The sequence below is a fragment of the Megalops cyprinoides genome, chromosome 13, assembly GCF_013368585.1.
Source record: "Megalops cyprinoides isolate fMegCyp1 chromosome 13, fMegCyp1.pri, whole genome shotgun sequence".
NCBI classification, from domain to species: domain Eukaryota; kingdom Metazoa; phylum Chordata; class Actinopteri; order Elopiformes; family Megalopidae; genus Megalops; species Megalops cyprinoides.
The window spans coordinates 14,953,952-14,970,775 of record NC_050595.1 but is presented as its reverse complement, the minus strand read 5'-3'; the positions used below and the strand labels follow the sequence as shown (position 1 = coordinate 14,970,775).

General features: G+C 40.1%; 1 protein-coding gene across 1 annotated transcript; it reads right to left on the bottom strand.

The window, feature by feature from the left end:
* Nucleotides 1-207: 207 nt before the first annotated feature.
* Nucleotides 208-8,752, bottom strand: nod2 (nucleotide-binding oligomerization domain containing 2). Its single transcript, XM_036544007.1, has 11 exons — nt 8,683-8,752; nt 7,083-7,608; nt 6,678-6,798; nt 4,269-6,048; nt 3,596-3,679; nt 2,826-2,909; nt 2,544-2,627; nt 2,200-2,283; nt 1,704-1,787; nt 1,235-1,318; nt 208-438 (listed from the first exon to the last, which is right to left on the bottom strand). Exons 2-11 carry the CDS (start codon nt 7,572-7,574, stop codon nt 366-368), a joined length of 2,970 nt encoding a protein of 989 aa, XP_036399900.1. The 5' UTR covers nt 7,575-7,608; nt 8,683-8,752; the 3' UTR covers nt 208-365.
* Between the last annotated feature and the right edge of the window lie 8,072 nt (nt 8,753-16,824).

Below are 16,824 nucleotides of genomic sequence, written 5' to 3'. Positions count from 1 at the left end.
TCTTCTCTAACACTGTTTTTCAGTTTTTTGGTCATTGCTGAGAACTTTACCTAAGCCTACAAAACACTATTAATATACTGAACAGTGTCATATTCAGACTAATCATTTTTTATTAAATAACAATGAATTTGATGTAGAACTATTTAAGGAGATCATAGTTGCTACCATCCAATGGTGGCAAGACTTCCTGAACCCCAAAATGGGTGGAGCTATGGAGCTATGGAGTTATCAGTGACTCACCACCTCAGACCAATTATAGTGACTTGGGACAGGGAAGCAGGGGCTTCAATCTATTAATTCTATAATAGCTCCACCACTGCTGAGTCCAACGGAATAATCGTGTGACCTCAGTCCCACGTCCACCTTTAGAAGATCAGCCGCTTCTCCCTCTGAGTGAATTCTTCTACCTCCTCTGGGCTCAGGTCATTTCCTTTCAACCTGTAGGATGACAGAAAAAAAAAACACTCTTACAAGTTGTAAATATGAAAATATGAAAATAACACATTGAAATAAATGAGTCAAATCATAAAATAAAAAGGCCTAATTAAAGTGCAACAGTGTGGCATTTTCATTCCATGTGTTTTCATAAATGAATCTAGATGGATAAAAAAGAGTAACTTTTTAAACATAGTGTATGCACTCACTCAAGCACCCAAAAAGCAGGCATTGTGCTTTGTGCATCAGGTGGGTAATTTGGTAGTTTGTGCAACACTCAGAAAAATACAATAGTAAAAGATTCAAATAATTTCACATTTACCAGTCCTTTTCTCCTGCAATCAAATGTTAGGTAAATTAAAACAATCCTACAAGTAAATGAATTATATGCAAATGTTTTAACAGGAAATACTTGAGATTTTATGTGAACTGTGTCCTAAATATGAATATAGGTTGAAAGGCAAGGAATCTGAATAATGCCTTAATCAACAGCCTGCAACACAATCCATTCAGAGATAATTAAAACATGATGATATCATGGGTTTGTTGACTTTAAAAGACTGTAGAGAGTGAGAGAAAAAAAATGTATATAATTCCCCAGACCAGCATGGCCAAACCTGTGATGAAAACAAAGTAAATATAACATATCCAAGTACAATATCCTAAACACAAAGTACTCAAATAGAAAAATATATATGCAAACACAGCACTTCAATGACGTGTCCATTGTTGAATTTTCCCAGACCACACATGTGCATTAGCCACTCATTTGTCCAAGTTTAGCTGCAGGTAATCTTACCAGACTGACTTCACACTGGTGTTTTTCTCCAGTGCCTGCAGCAGATATTCCACCCCTTCTCTGGTAATGCAGTTCTTGGTTAACCTATTTGTGATGCCAAATGAAGAACAGAGGAACCAGAAACAAATCAAGTATGCAAAATATAAGGTACCCAGTCCCCTGGTCCAGGCATCAATTTACTAAAACAGACAGTAAAACATATTAGATAGCAATCATTCCAGGAGTCCTTAGGGCATGAGTGATCACTTGCCTCATCACTGAAATCAAATAAAATAGCACACACACCTTCAGCCTGATGGTATTCTTGTTGAATGAGCAAACATGTCTGCCAGACATGTTTCAATTCAACTGTGCATCAGCACAGCACACTGTACAAGAAGCTCCACAGTTTTTTGATATTTGATTTGTTTTAGCCCCCTTGTGAAGCCTTATAGTCTTTGAGACTGACAGTGTGTGTCCAGCCACTTACCATAGTTCCTCCAGTGTGTTACTGTTCTTGATGAGCTCTGCCAGGGCGTGAGCTCCAGTGCTGCCAATCCCATTGTCGACTAGGCTGTCGCAACAGTGTAACACAGGGTCAGCACCTCCAACATCACTTGTTCAAATTACTTTTAAAGTGTTCAAGTGTTTCTGTCTGCCATTATCAAAACAGGCAAAACGCACACAACAATTACTTTAACTGATAAAGTCCAACCCATTTATACAATAGTTATGCCTCTAATTCTTCATTTTACATTCTGGAAATGTAAGGGCCACAGGCTTTTGTTGTTGTTCATGAAATTAGTTTTTATACAGTCCATTTATCCATTGCCCTGGACATTACTTCTGAAAGTTCTTTCTTAAGAGGAAGTGTCACCCAACATCCATAGATATATAGCAACAAACCTTTAGCAGGGAATTCATGGTAACTGTTGGAATACTCAGGTACAGCGGTAGCCACAACACAAAAGATCACTTTTTCTTACCTGAGCCACACCAGACTGGAACAGCTCTGTAGAGCCAGGGCCAGTGCCTCTGCCCCCCTATCTCTTACTTTGTTCCCCCACAGCCTTAAAACAGAGGAAAATCAAAATGAGGCAGAGCACAACTGCTGTAGGCCAACATTTAAAGACATAAATTCATATAATTTCTTAACCTCTAAACACCAAAAGTTATGAAACTGGTACACTTGGCACAAAATGAACCATTGGAGAGTCTTCGAATTTGGATTACCTTAAATGTATGTTCACATTCAGACAATCCCAGATCTCAAAACCACCATGCAGAATATTTTTGGAAATAACTATTTTCTGAAACAGTATTGTCTCACCCCAGGTATTGTAGCGACTGGCACGACTTCAGCCCCTCAGCCAGATGCTCCGCCCCTGCTGCTGTGATATAATTGTTCCCCAGCCTGCAAGATAATTGCAGTCAATCAGGAAAGTTGAGGGAGTTCATCCACTCACATCTCCCTATTCTCTGTCAGCTGAGACCTTTAGAAACTAGTCAGTTAAGTCCTCAGAAAGTTGTATTTTATGTTTGATGTCTAATATTTGGTATACAGTAGGAATAACGGTTTGCTCACCTTAAGGGAAAGATTCAACTTACTCACCTTAAAGCGAGAAAATCTGGCCTCTTTTTTAGTAGTTCAGCAAAGTGCTTGGTGCAGGCATCAGTTAATTTGTTATTGAAGAGTCTGCAAAGATAATTAAATGAAAGTCTAAAAAACACAGAGCTCATCTCTTGAATGAAACTGTCAGTCAGTTAGTTATGACACCTCTAAAACGTAGTAAATAATCTTCTCACTGAGATACAAATACTCTCACTCAAAACTCAAATTTTATGATACAGATCCCTATCCTATGATCAGTGTTGGCCAAGGAAGTACAACTATGAGAGCCAGAGAACTAGCAACTGGTAATGGCCTTTCTTTTTCTTTCTGTGTCTCTTTATTTTTTGTAATTAAATGGTCGGTTTTAGTAGGTATCAACCATCTGCACCTGATTTCTTTTAAATTAATTGCGTCTAATGTAGCATCATTATACTGATGCTCTTCAAATTGGTTTTAATCATTACAGAAATCTGAAATCGCTTTTCAACCATTTTTTTTTCATTATCACAAAAATGATTTCATGGAAAGAGCACAAAGAAAGAGCTACCACATTAGACATAATAAACACATTAAAAGCAATGATCTGTTCATAGGGTGTCCTCATTTAAATTGCCATATTTGTGACTGCAAAATTATCAAAAACAGGTTCTGGATAATTATCAAACAAAGGTTAGTTCTCCCCCTACCCTATTTGCTGCTTACCACCCACAGCCGCACACTTCTTACTTCATTTTAACTGTTTAATTGGAAATGCCATTAACTGTACTCACGCAATCTTCTGAAAGTTCTCACACTGGACACCCTTCTCAATCAGTTTACAGATGCCTTCATCTGTTATGTTATTGTTTCTGAGACTGAAGGAGTATGAAAAAAAAACATTTAAAATTAATTTTAAAGTTGAGCTAAAATTTCTGAATTTGAATTTAATTGAAATGAATATCGATTGCATTGATGAAAGCATTAAGACATTTTTGTTTTGGATGTTTTGTGTTTCACAATGTACAGTACCAGTCATAAGTTCAGACACAACTTTTATTCTGTATTCTTACTATTTTCCATATTTTAGAATAATGGTAAAGACATAAAAACTATGAAATCACATAATGACCAAATCACAATGACCAAAAAAACACATCAAAACACACCAAAACTATCAGATTCTAAAGATTCTACAGATTCTTCAAAGTAGCCAAAAAATACTTTTTAAATTTTGGTTTTTTTTTTTTGGAAAGATTTCATACATAGGCAAATTCACTATCTGTATTTGTCTAAGAAACAAATTTCAAGCATTTAAGCAGCATTTAGATCAGAATGTCTTTGAATGCATGTTTCCCGCTATCTTAATCAGGTGTGTCCAAACATTTGACTGATACTGTACATTATTACTTGACAAACTGTTACATATTGATATAAAACAGAGAGCTGGGGTGTTTTTTCTCTTACTATATGGAGTGACAGACTTCCAGGCAGGGCAGCAGCTGCTCCACACCAACATCACCCACTGAGTTGTAGTCCAGCTGAAGCCCCACGGGGTTCCTCAGGTGCTGGAGCACGTAGGCCAAGGCAGTGCACTCCACCGGGCCGATGTTCAGGTAGGTCAGCTTCAGGTGCTCCACTTCCAGGTTGGCTACGGCGTCCCTAGCAATGCTGCTCTCCTGCATCTCATAGATGCACTTAATGAGCCAGATGAAGCCCGGCATGGCATGCATGCTCTTCTTCTCGCCCTTCACGGGCTGGGGGATGGACCTGAAGTGCTTCTGCATGCCCTTGGACAGGCACCTCACCACCTGCCGGCACTTCCTGTCCATGGCGGGGGCGGGGCAGACCTGCAGGAGCAAATGGCGGTGGCGCTGGGACAACAGCCCAGACACAAAAGTGGCAGTGATCCTCATGTTGGGCCTTTCGGCTTCCTCTACACCCCCTTCAGGTGCTCCCTCCTGCTTGGAGCTGGCAGACAAGCATGACCCCAGACACACTCTAGTCAGAATCGAGTCTTGTCTGTGCTGAGGGCGAAAGAGTTTTGCCAAGGTTGACTGGTCAATGGTGTTGCTCAAGACTATGAAGACAGCGGCAAAAAAGCACTGCAGAGTGACATGCAAGAACTCGTAATGTTTTCTTTCTGGGGAGGAAAGGTTATGACTCTGAATTAAGAACCCAGTGCAGATGTCCTCCTCTGTTACACCACACCTCTGCAACTCAATGCTGGAAAACACATAGGAAGAGGACTCCAAGCCGTCCAGAGCAAGCTGGCCCAAACGCATCAACGTGCCCACATGATCCTGCACCCAGCACAAGCTCGGTGCTGGCCGACGGGGTGAACGGCACTGGAGGAAGTGCTGCAGAACCATGAGGTAGATGTCTGTGATGGTCTGTGGTCTGCCGTCGCCACAGCCCAGCAGCTCCCTGCTGCACTGAGAGACGATCCAGCAGAAGACGGGGATGTGACAGAGCCCAAACAACGCTGTGTTAGCACGCAGGGAATCCAGAACGCAGGCAGCGACGGTGGGGTCGCCATGGTGCTTCCTCACAAAGCAGTCAATCCCATCGGCTGAGAAGCCCTTCAGCGCGACCTCTTTGTGGAGGTACCTCTTCAGCGAGGGGCTCACCGCCTCGGGCCGACTGGTCACCAGCTTCCGCACGCCCTTCATGAGGGACCCCTGCAGCAGGTTGAAAAGCAGAGTGGGAACCAGAGCCGGTTGGGTGGGGCAGCAGTGCCTCCGCTCGTCCGAGAAGCAGAGCCTGAGCTCGTCCATGCCGTCGAAGGTGAAGAGGACCCGGTGCGGGTGGTCCAGGATGAACTGGAAGAGCAGGTCCTGGTCCCGGTCGGGCCAGCAGCAGTGCAGGAAGAGCAGCTCCCTGAGGGAGAGCTCCCGCTCCTCGGTGCTCAGCCGGCGGCAGCTGAACGGGAAGAGGAAGAGGAAGTCCTGCAGCGCCGCCCCCCTGGCCCACAGCAGGTGCAGCCTCTGCAGCAGAGTGCTCTTCCCGCTGCCGGCCTCGCCCGACACCAGCACCGTGTCCGCCTCCTCGTTCAGCGTCCCCGCTTGCCCCAGAATGTCCTCCAGGCCGAGGGGCTGCTGGGCCTCGCCGGAGCCTTGGGCCACCTCCAGAAGGGCCTCTGTGTAGATTTCATCCAAAGACTGGGTCCCCGTGCCGCCATAAGTGCCGAGGAAGTGTGACTGAGCAGATATTGTGCTGCGGAGCTTCTTCTGATACAGCAGGCACTCTGCAACGGGACACACAATATCATGCAATGCATCTCAGGAGCGGTGACTTATGCTACAGCCTTCAACATGAAAGGGCAGTGCTGACGTAACAAAAGGGCTTGCACTAGAGGGGTGGAAATGGATGGTTGCACATCACAATTCACAAGCCAAGTTGTGGCACAATCGATGCAAATAAAAATTTGCCTACGGTTTGCATTTTATCAATAGCTTTGAGCATAAACGACATTAGCTCAGGTTGACTTAATGATGAGCTGAAAGTTAACTGTGATGGAGACTTAAAAATCCTTTATCTAGTGACTTTGGGTTAATATTTAAAAAATAAAATGGGAACAGACTCCAGGCAAGTCAGTAAGCACTTATGAATAAATATTTACATTTATTCATTTAGCAGACGCTTTTATCCAAAGCAACTTACATAGGTTACAGTTCTTCACAATGTTATCCATTTATACAGCTGGATATTTACTGAGGCAATTGTGAGTTAAGCACCTTGCCCAAGGGTACAGCAGCAGTGTCCCAGCGGGGATCGAACCGGCAACCTTTTGGTTATGAGTCCTGCTCCTTAACCACTATGCTACACTGCCGCCCCAAATATATAGTGCTGAACTCATAGAGGGGGCTTCTGTACCTGCAGGATGTTCCTCATTGTCAGGTAATGTGGGGGAGTCTTCTTTCTGCTGAATGTGCTGTAACAGAACCTCGGCTGCAGCTTCCCCTTTGGAATGCACCAGATCCAGCAGCCGTCTAGCCTGTATCATAAAATATAGCATTTATTTTTCCAGCTTTTTGAATTACTATTTACTATTTTGAATTGGATTATAGGCCTATTTACCCACAAGATCATATCATGAAATTGACTGTCATGTGATAAAAGTCTGTATGGAAATCCACTAATGCAGAGAACTGATTAACTTCACGTGGGAACCAAAGACCTTGCGGTAAACAACCTAGATGAAGAGGTATGCTCTCGATGCAGTCCTTCCATAAGTGTGTGAATGCAGAGTGGTTAAGCCGGTTCCGTTGGACTGCTTGCCTGCTGTGAGGGTGTGTAAAGCAACAGCTGCACCTCGTCACAGTCATAGGCTGTGAAACTGCCAGACTCCAGCAGGGCCTTCAGCGCAGCGGCGATGCCACCCCTCAGCTTCCTCACCAGGCTGGGCCTGTCACTCATCAAGCCCTGGGCAGCAGACTTGGGGTCTGCACCCACCAGAGGTGGGGTGAGTCCCTGCTCATAACCCCCAAAGGAGAGGCCTGCTTTTGGCGCCTCCGGGAGGACCTGACTGATCGCAGCGAGCAGCAGAGCGCACGCAGACTCTCCCCTGACGCACGCCAAGTCCAGCAGCTCCCTGACGCAGGCGCATAATGGTCGGCCGAGTGTGCGCAGGCCCAGGTATTCCTCCCACACCAGCACATCCCAGGCCAGCAGCAGGTCCAGCACGCTCTCCAGCCCCTCAGCGGCTCCACCGCAGCACAGTGCCTGCAGCAGCTCTTCCCTCTGCCCGCAGACCAGCCTCTGCGCACTCATCCCACATCCTCCAGCACCTGCCTCCGCGTCAACACTGGGCCAAAGCGGAGGGGACAGTCAACATTCACATCCACATCTGGAATTCTGAATGACATATTACCATTAAAGCATAAATATATATTTATTCTCATGTAAACTGGGCCTTTGGAGACTGAGGGAAATAACTAACTTAAATTTTCTACCTTTTTGATCAAAAAACTTGCAACAAATGGACAGTATACAAAATATTTCAACATGCATTTCACAGCAAGGGTCTAACTAATTAAATCAGTTAAAGTGGATTGAAATTGAATGGAAAATATAATACAGCTCAATGCCATCTTGGTGACAAATGTATGCATTTTTCCTTTTTGTAGCATACTTTTAAAAGTAATACTATTTGCAGGGAAATGAAACCGGAAATCTTTCACCTCTCAATTTCTTCATGATAAGAAACATATTTCTTATACGTATTTCTTAATCGTGTAATTTTTGAGTATATTTCTTAATCCTGAGGGAAATAAGATTTTCACAATACTTCTTTTACATTTACCGAAATGAAAAAAGGTCTTGTTGATACGCATGGACTGGAGTAACATTTCCTGCAGTAGCTATGAATCTGATGCTTTTGGAAATACTCGAAAATCGATCCTTGATAAGCCTACACTCTCATAATTTTATCTCTATTTAAAAAAATATGGATGTTTAATCAACAGACTGCACTGAGGCGTAAAGTATGAATTCGCTCTGATGTACTAGAAATGATTTATCAGACGCGAAAGGTCTGAAATCAGAAGAACTGAGTAAAACAGCACCTGTCTGACAATAATCAAGTTATGACCAATATGAATTAAAACCACGTGTTGTTAGTGTGTCATTGTGTAACAGGAGACAATAACTTCTCTAAGTGCATCGTTTCAACGGGACATTCGAAAACTGTAACGAATGGCGCATCGTTAAAAACGTGTTCCTTGTAGTCCCTTGAAGTAAGTTAATAAAACTAAAACTAAAACCAAAAGTGCTTCCCGTATTTCTAAGTTAAACAATCGACACAACCCACGACACGACACATTCCACAATAAAGTAAAACTCTGATGGTGATAATGATGGGTTATCATTAACTACTTACGTTCAATTTGGGTGGTTCATCTGTCATAGGAGAGTGAATACAGAACTGTCCGAACGCGATGGACTATTCGTTGACACAACTTTCCAAAAGTACCGTGCACTTCCTCATTCCAGAGACGTTAGCGCTTGTGATGGCTGAGAGTTTTCAATAAAGTACAATTCAGCAGCTACATACAAAACAAATGTGAATTATATAAACTCTTATATAAACTCTTCAGCAACAAGTGCATTCATTATGCAGCAGACATGCAGCCATATACATATTAAACTACTCAATAAACAATTTTGCTGTTGCTGCAGCACCTACTTTGCTGAATTGATTCCTGACAGGCACACTTCAGTGGCACTCAAAAAAAAATAATAAAATAAAAAAATTAAAAACTGTGCAGTACAAAGGTTTCAGTTCCTTCCCACCTAGTATGTGATCCTACAAGACACCAATCACAGCTCACAATCAGTCACAAGTGCTTCCTTCTACATGTCATTCTCCCATTTCTGTATTTGCAAAGGGGATTCTGTGTTTGTGGGGGCGGTGTCATCATGGGACAGTCATCACAAGAACTGAATGTGTGTGTTTTGCTTTCTGACCACCACAGGTACATGTCAGAGAAGAGAGGAGGGTCTTAGACCTTCAAAGCAGGCTCCTATTTTAATGTCAAGGTCTACCAAAGAGGGCCATTACCAATGTTTGGTTACTTCCCTGTTTCAAAGGCTCTTCAACCAAACTGCCTCATAACCAAACAACATCTTAGAAAGGCAGCGCTGCATTTCAGACTGATCATTAAAGATGCAACTAATGATCAGTTAAGCATTCTATAAATACTTTCTAATATTACTAAATACTTTGTTGCTCAAGTACAATTTTGTTTCATTATTTCAAAAGAATCTGACCCATTTCACCTTTCTGACTGTTGGCATACATTTTATTAACATCCTGACATTGCAAATGAAGGTCGTTCCAGTGCGGGCTAATTTGAAATATGATGATAATAATGAATATATAGATACCTTTATCTCTCAGTGAGTTTTTATTTAATTCTTTGGAAGCAGGAACCTGTCTGACCTGTCTGCCACTGAAATATTTTACAGAACACTGGCATAATACACTCCCCAGTTTGCATTTACATACCTTAGCACAGGTACATATGTATGTAATCTGCAGAAAGAGTAGTCTCTGCTCCTGTGCAACAATTTGTTATCAGCAAACAGATTAAGTCATTTCTGGTTTTACCAGAAGATGCTCAGCAAGCAAAGCTTTTATTTTCTGTGGCAGCAAACTTGCTTCACATGCTTCCTATATATTAAGGAGTGATAATTAATACAGCATGACTGCTAGCTGCCAAGCTATCTTTACATTAACATGGTATTCAGCATGCTATCTTGTAAAAATGGTAGAATTATTTCAATTAATGGAAGACAGACAAACTGTCAATATTTAAGTATTCAAAGTAATTCCAAAACTGACATGTCAATGCTTACAAGGCAAGAACACTTTGTATATTTCTAAGAATAAATATTGTAGGTATGTTTGATTATAAGTTAAAGGAGATTATATTATTGCGCTATGCCCTCATTAGACTTCATCTGAAGTACTGTGTCCAGAGAAAGTAAAAAGACTGATTCCAGGTATCAAACATAACTTATGAAGACAGACTTGCATATGATATAAGCAAAGAACATCTGTACATGGCCACAAAGCTAGAATGCATACAGCATGAAAAAAGCACAGGTATTGTGATAGATTCAGCTTTCAGGAACTAGATATTGTAGTGAAGAAACAAAATCAGGACATTGAGACATAGAAATAATTATAAAATAGGTGGTGTTCAAACTGTAAAATCCCCTGTTGCAGACCACATTTAGCATACTATGATTGGTTCCGCTCACCACAATATAAAAAATATTGTAGTTCTTCAAAATGTACAGGGAAGAGCAACTAGACTGGAAGAAAGGCATTATCTCCTTACACTCAGCAAAAGGAAGTTGGGGGTATTTGCCTGAGGACTGAGAACTTTTAAAAGAGTCAAATGGATAACGGGAACTATTAAAAACTAAGTTTGTTAAGAAGAACTGAAGGGCAGAAGTGGAAAAATAAATTTCACACTGACAGGAAGCATTGTTTTTCCACTCTCATGCACTCAGAAAATTTCAAGTGTTTTTATGTTCTTATCACACTTGCATTACAGGAACCCAGGAAAATACCTGACATTCCTGAAAATACCCAACAAAAAGCAAACAGAACAAAATGAAATGACAGGCTCTACAGCATTATGTGAATTTCTTCTGCTCTGCTCCAGAATATTGTGCATTTACAGGAATTTGCCTGTGGCCTTAGACCTTATATGTGCATAGACCTTTCATTTTGATTCTACTCCTTTTTTTAGTAACCAACAGCAGTCATCTGTATATCCTCTCCCTCTGTAACCAGGCCCTGTACAATTGAAATTTCCCCTTAAAATGGCCCCTCTTGTCTTCTGTCATTACTGATGACTCTCAGTGACACCCCACTCAGAGAATTGACACATCCCTTTTTTCTGCCGCCCACGTAGAAAAGGCGTGTAGACATCACATACCGCCTGTGAAACAGCTGGATATATATGGAGATTGCAAAGACATCATTAACTATGGTTATCAAAAGGAGTGTCTAATGCACATTGAATGATCTCCCATTCACAGTTCAGAAATCATGACCAGTTGTTGACACATTTCCTCTAAAAGGTCTGCAATGGGATCTACATTTCCCTTCTTCATCATAGCGCATTGAAGCTTTTAGTTGTCTGGTGTGGGACTGCAAGTGGGGGAGTGGTCATAATGAAGGTGTGATTCAACCAGCTGGTTATATGTCTCCTCCTAAACATTCATAGTGTGCACATTTTGCTCTTTGTGATCCTTTTGCAATTGACTTGTTTGTCACTCAGTTTAAACAGAAATGGCCATCAGAAATAAATTTTTGACGGCTGAAGTTAAGGAATAGTCATGTGATGGACTGGTTGAATGTAGCCCAGAGCCTTGAGGTAGAAAAGGGCATTATTAATGCCATTGTGTCTTCATACAGCAATTAATTGATTCTAAAATATTAAAGGAGCTGGAAATACACAATTAGTATTGGGACATTTGAAAACACTTAACATGAAAAACCCTCTACAGGTGTAATGTACCACAGCTAATAGTTGCATATAAATAGACTTAAAAATTGCATCAAAATAGACTTCAGACCTTTTCTCATAACAGCTTTTCAAGATATCAAACTCTGACTGAAGAATGAGGTCTTATTCAGAAATAAAAAGCTATTAAGTGCACATTAAGTATTTAATGCTATGAGGATTGATGTGTGGTTTAATGTGGCTTAATATACCAAAAATAACAGTTAATGGTTTTCATACAGCTACATGCATACTTCATTAACCAGCCTGCTCATTTGCTCATTCGACATATTTTTTTAAGGACATAGATGGACAAATAATTACCTAACTGCAGTGAATACAAGTAAGTCCATAATAACTGTATAACAGATACAGTGCAACTGTCAGTCATTAGTCATCTGTCTGTCTTCTCATCTGTTGTCAAAGCAGAGTAATGTATGTATTTGTATTTCAGTTTTATGTTCATATGAGGTAAGTGGTGACAAATAATCTAGCCATGCTGTTGTCCCACCAAAGGCTATGCTGGTACATTTAAAAGAAAAAGATGGTCTTCATGACCAAATATGTTCCATTGCGTCTGCATGTTTACTGAACAGCAGGTGGTTCAACCTGTGCATTTTATTTTTCAGGCTGAATTTCCCACTTTGGCGTTTTCTGGTGATATTAGTTTTAAGCAGATAAGTCTTAAATTACAAAGTAGCTAGATAGCTGATACAATTTGAGCATCTTGCTTTGTCTTTGAACATTAAACTTTCTATCATACTGTCCTTTACACATCACATTTATAAAGCAAATCTGGGGAGTGGCCTTTTGACTTTCGTTGATTTCAGTTAAAAAATTATATTAACTCTGTGTAGGTGAGCCTTGGATATCTGAAACTGAAAAATCATACAACATAGAAAAATGTATTTATTATCTGTCCACATATTTCCTTTGGGAGTCTAATTTATCTTTCATTATACATATCATGAATATCTTACCTCTAGTGATCCTCTCTGTATTTATGAAATCAGTTCCAACCTGTTGACATTCTGGTTCAGTCTACTTTGTTGCCACTAAGATTGTAGTATATTGAATTGGCCTCTGAGTCAAATGTGATCTTTGTGCTTGTATTATCCTGATGTGTATTTATTTTTGGTTTGACAGAATAGCATTAGTATGATAAGATTGGCGGTATAAATGATTTGTATTACCACTGTGCTGGTCTCCTTTTCTCCTATATAAAAATCTTCAAAGAAATCTTCATGGAATTGGTTTTGATTTTAGTTTACAAAGCCTGAAATTAAAAAGTACTTATTTCTTATTTTTTATTTTATTTTCTCATTTTTCCTGTTTCTTATTTTTCTTCTTCATTTAGTGTTCACAAGTTACAAGATTGAGTTATTACATCAATGGAAAGTATCATTTAATTAAGTAAATGACAGAATGTTCACTGTAATCACTTTAGCATTCTACAAAAATGTGTTCACACCCTTCCTGTAGTTTCGCCAAGACCACAGTGTTGTGTCTGTGCGTGCATGCCTGTGGTGTTGGCCTGAATCCCAGCTACACTTCCTCAATGTGCTCCAGAGACCAGCAGCAGCACTAGTGAGGGGAACTGTAAAATAAACATGCCATCCAAGCAGTGAACTATGTCTATATCACAAGCTGATTAATTGGTACAATATTATTAAGTAGTAGTTTTTGCAAAAATACCAACCACTTACATTCTCTAAAAAAATCCCCTGACAAAGTCCCAAATATACCTCAAAATTTAATTACAGTGTACAATAAGAAAATTTGCCCCCATTCCACGAGACCAATGAAGGTAACATTCCCTCAGCTTTTGAGAGAAGCTGATCTTTTCAGAACGTTTAATTCAAATAGGATGAACCTTCAAGTACAACATCAACAATGATGACGACAAGAGAAACAAAAAATGTTTTGTGTAATGTATTTGGCTTTTGGGAAAGCATGTTCTTAAAAAATAACATTTAGCACTGCGTGCTCTGTAAAGCCTAAACCTGTGACAACACTACACTCACATCAATGCAGTAACTGCTGTACACAAAGTGGATTAGTAGATGTTTGAGGCGGGTGCCTTCACTTTTAAAAGTTGTACTGCAAATGTATCAATAGATAAATACAGCTTTATTCAGTCTAAATCTTGACAATTAGGGTCCTTGACAGAAAACAGACTTGAACTTTCAGGGACTGCAACTGCACAGAAGCAACCTGCAGTATTCTAAAACTACCACTTGAGGGAGCAGTTGTTATTATTTACCATGCAGACCTGATTTTTTGACAGAGAGAACAAGAGCTTTCCTGACACAAATCTTTCAGCTGCCATTCACTCAACAAGATTCGTTATTCCTTACTTCATTCAGATTTACTACTACAATGAGAAGTACAATAAAATGTCAGAAAACTGAAGTTCGGAAGTAAAGTTAATATATTCAGTTCTCAAAATGTTAATTATGAGATCTGTAGTCGAATCAGTATCACCATGTTCCTTCTTGTTTTGTAACTGCCAGTTTAGCTGCGTCAAAAAGGCCATCACAGTGACCATGTCCTGATTCATTTGGCACTACATTCACCAGAAGTGGAGTTCTGTTAATTATTCTGGCAGGAGTGTTGAAACATCATTCTTGGACCACCCCATTGACAGCTCAGCTATCAATGTGGGTCTGTGCCACACATATCGGTGCACATTGAAGTGGTCTACAGAAAACCGTGATTATTTGCTGAAGAAGACTTCAGTCCATTCCTGGAAAGTTCATCTGCACTGTTGCTGACATCAGCATGACAGTGGGGCATGACGACATCTCGATCTTGACAGGTGTCGTGACTCTTGGTCAAAGGTGCAGTGGTGCCAGGGTCTGCAATCTCAATCCATCAGTATTATGCCCACCCAATATTCCTGAATACTTTTTAGTACATCCAATCTGACACCCTCCGCAGTGACAGCAAAAGGTGTGTGCACTAGTTTCAGTTAACTACTGAAAAGACAATAGCTGTTAATTAAATAATAATAATGTATAGCTATATAACATAGAACATCCACCTTTCACTGTGACATTTCAACACAGTCTAATGCAACTACACTGACTAAAAATGAATTATGCAATGTCGGTGCTTCAGCAGGATGATCGAGAATACGGATAAGGAGAATTCATGTGCATTTGTGCAGAGTAACATTAAGTTTGATACAATTTCAGGTCCGTGTGTCCATGTGTAAATGTGAGAAGAGAGGAAATTTGGAGGAGAAAGAAGAGAGACATCCATCAATAGGGGAAAAATATTGAAGGCTGGGGGTGCATATGTGGTGTGCAAAAATAGGTTGCACATCACATGTTGAGTCTAAGTGACTGAAACTTTCCAATGAATTGAACTCCTAGTATTGTAAAATGGAACTGGGTAAGATCCAAGATCATTATGCTGAAAAAATACTGTACAAAATCACTAACTACTTAAAAAGAATGATGGTAACACTTGAAGTTTTCCTGTCTGTTTACAACCTGCTTAGTTAAAAATGACAGACTGGCCACTTATTTCTAATGGTACTTTGGGACAAAAATGGTGTCAATATAGGACACAATTTGCATTCTTGCACTAGCACAGCAGAAAAGAATTAAGCTCATGGGTATCAAACATCTGCAACACATCTGAGAGATAAGCGCTAAGCTCTCTGTGTTTAATGATGAGTCAACAAATCCAAGTGGCAAAACAACTCCAGTTGTTTTCCTGAAATGCAAAAATGATGAAAGAATAGTGAGCTACATTTGACGTTTTTATGTCTCATTGAACTCTCAGATCAAAAAGCTGAAACTGCAGTTAAGCATCTAACGTTCCTTGAATGTCTTGTGACTCACGCATATGATGCCTCTCATCTGAAACACCATCTTGTGTTATACTGGGTAACAAATCTGTGTGTAGCTCACAGTCTTACTTTGAGAACATGCCCCACATATTTACTGTCTGAACCATAGATTGGAACTTAGATGACAGTATGTCAGAACAAAGTGGTGTGGATCATCTCCATGTAAGCAAGCATCATTGCTGGGGCTTAGAGGATTGCTTCCCAAAATTTCCTACATATTTAGGCTTTACTTAAGGGAGAAGGTTGCTCTTACTGATCTTCTTCTGCTGAACAATTTATTTCCATCAATGAGCTGTTTCTCTCTGTCCCCTTTTATTTGGTTGAATCTGTAATGCCAATAAAGTATAGACCCCTTTTTCCCATTTGAATGTATTTTTATAAATCTAGCATGAAGAGTGACTGGAATTAACACATATCTTATACGTCTATATGTTTTCCCTACCAATATGAATGACGCTCTATGGTTGGGATGTAAACTGTCCCACCTGGGGAGAGTTACAAAAGGATGTTGGAGGAATGGAGGAAATGTTTTGGTTGAGGCTTCTAGTTTTCAACCCATGCATTCAGCAGGATACGATGGCAAAAAAACCTAACAACCTTTTTTATGAATATGACAACTTTTCTGCTTCTCAAAGAGCAAAGAGGAAGACAGGCAGTAATTTACTGCAGTGTCTTGGGTTTATAGAGGGATAGCAACATTGCCGGAGTGGTACATTGGTACACAGTCATTTTTGTAAAATGGGTATTTAGTGAGTATATAATTCTGGGAGCAGAAATAAAATAAATAGATATATAAAAATTCTTTAAAAATAATAATATTATTGCATATTGAAATAATAAATATTGAAAAATACTGAAATACATTTCCTTTCCTATCATTTTCAATTTAGAGAAATGATTGAGATAAATGGTATGCACATGAACAACATCAGCATTACTATGTACTTACGTACTACTGTTTTCATGAATTAATGAGCAGCCTGGTTATTTTGCACATACCTTTTTGTATAATTAGCCATTACTACAGATAGTGGTTTGCTGGCTAAAAAATTCCATTTACAAATTGCTTAGTTTCTTGCAGTGCCTTAAAACCAAATACATAAACTTATCTGAGCAGTATTTTTCATATTGAACAATTCTG

Excerpts from the sequence above, each read along its gene's own strand:
- nod2 (XM_036544007.1), bottom strand. The coding sequence starts at position 7,574 with ATGAGTGCGCAGAGGCTGGTCTGCGGGCAGAGGGAAGAGCTGCTGCAG. Across the intron at positions 3,680-4,268 it reads GAAGTCTGTCACTCCATATA|TCTCAGAAACAATAACATAA; the intron begins GTAAGAGAAAAA and ends ATACTCCTTCAG. Across the intron at positions 1,788-2,199 it reads TCCAGTCTGGTGTGGCTCAG|CCTAGTCGACAATGGGATTG; the intron begins GTAAGAAAAAGT and ends CTGTTGCGACAG.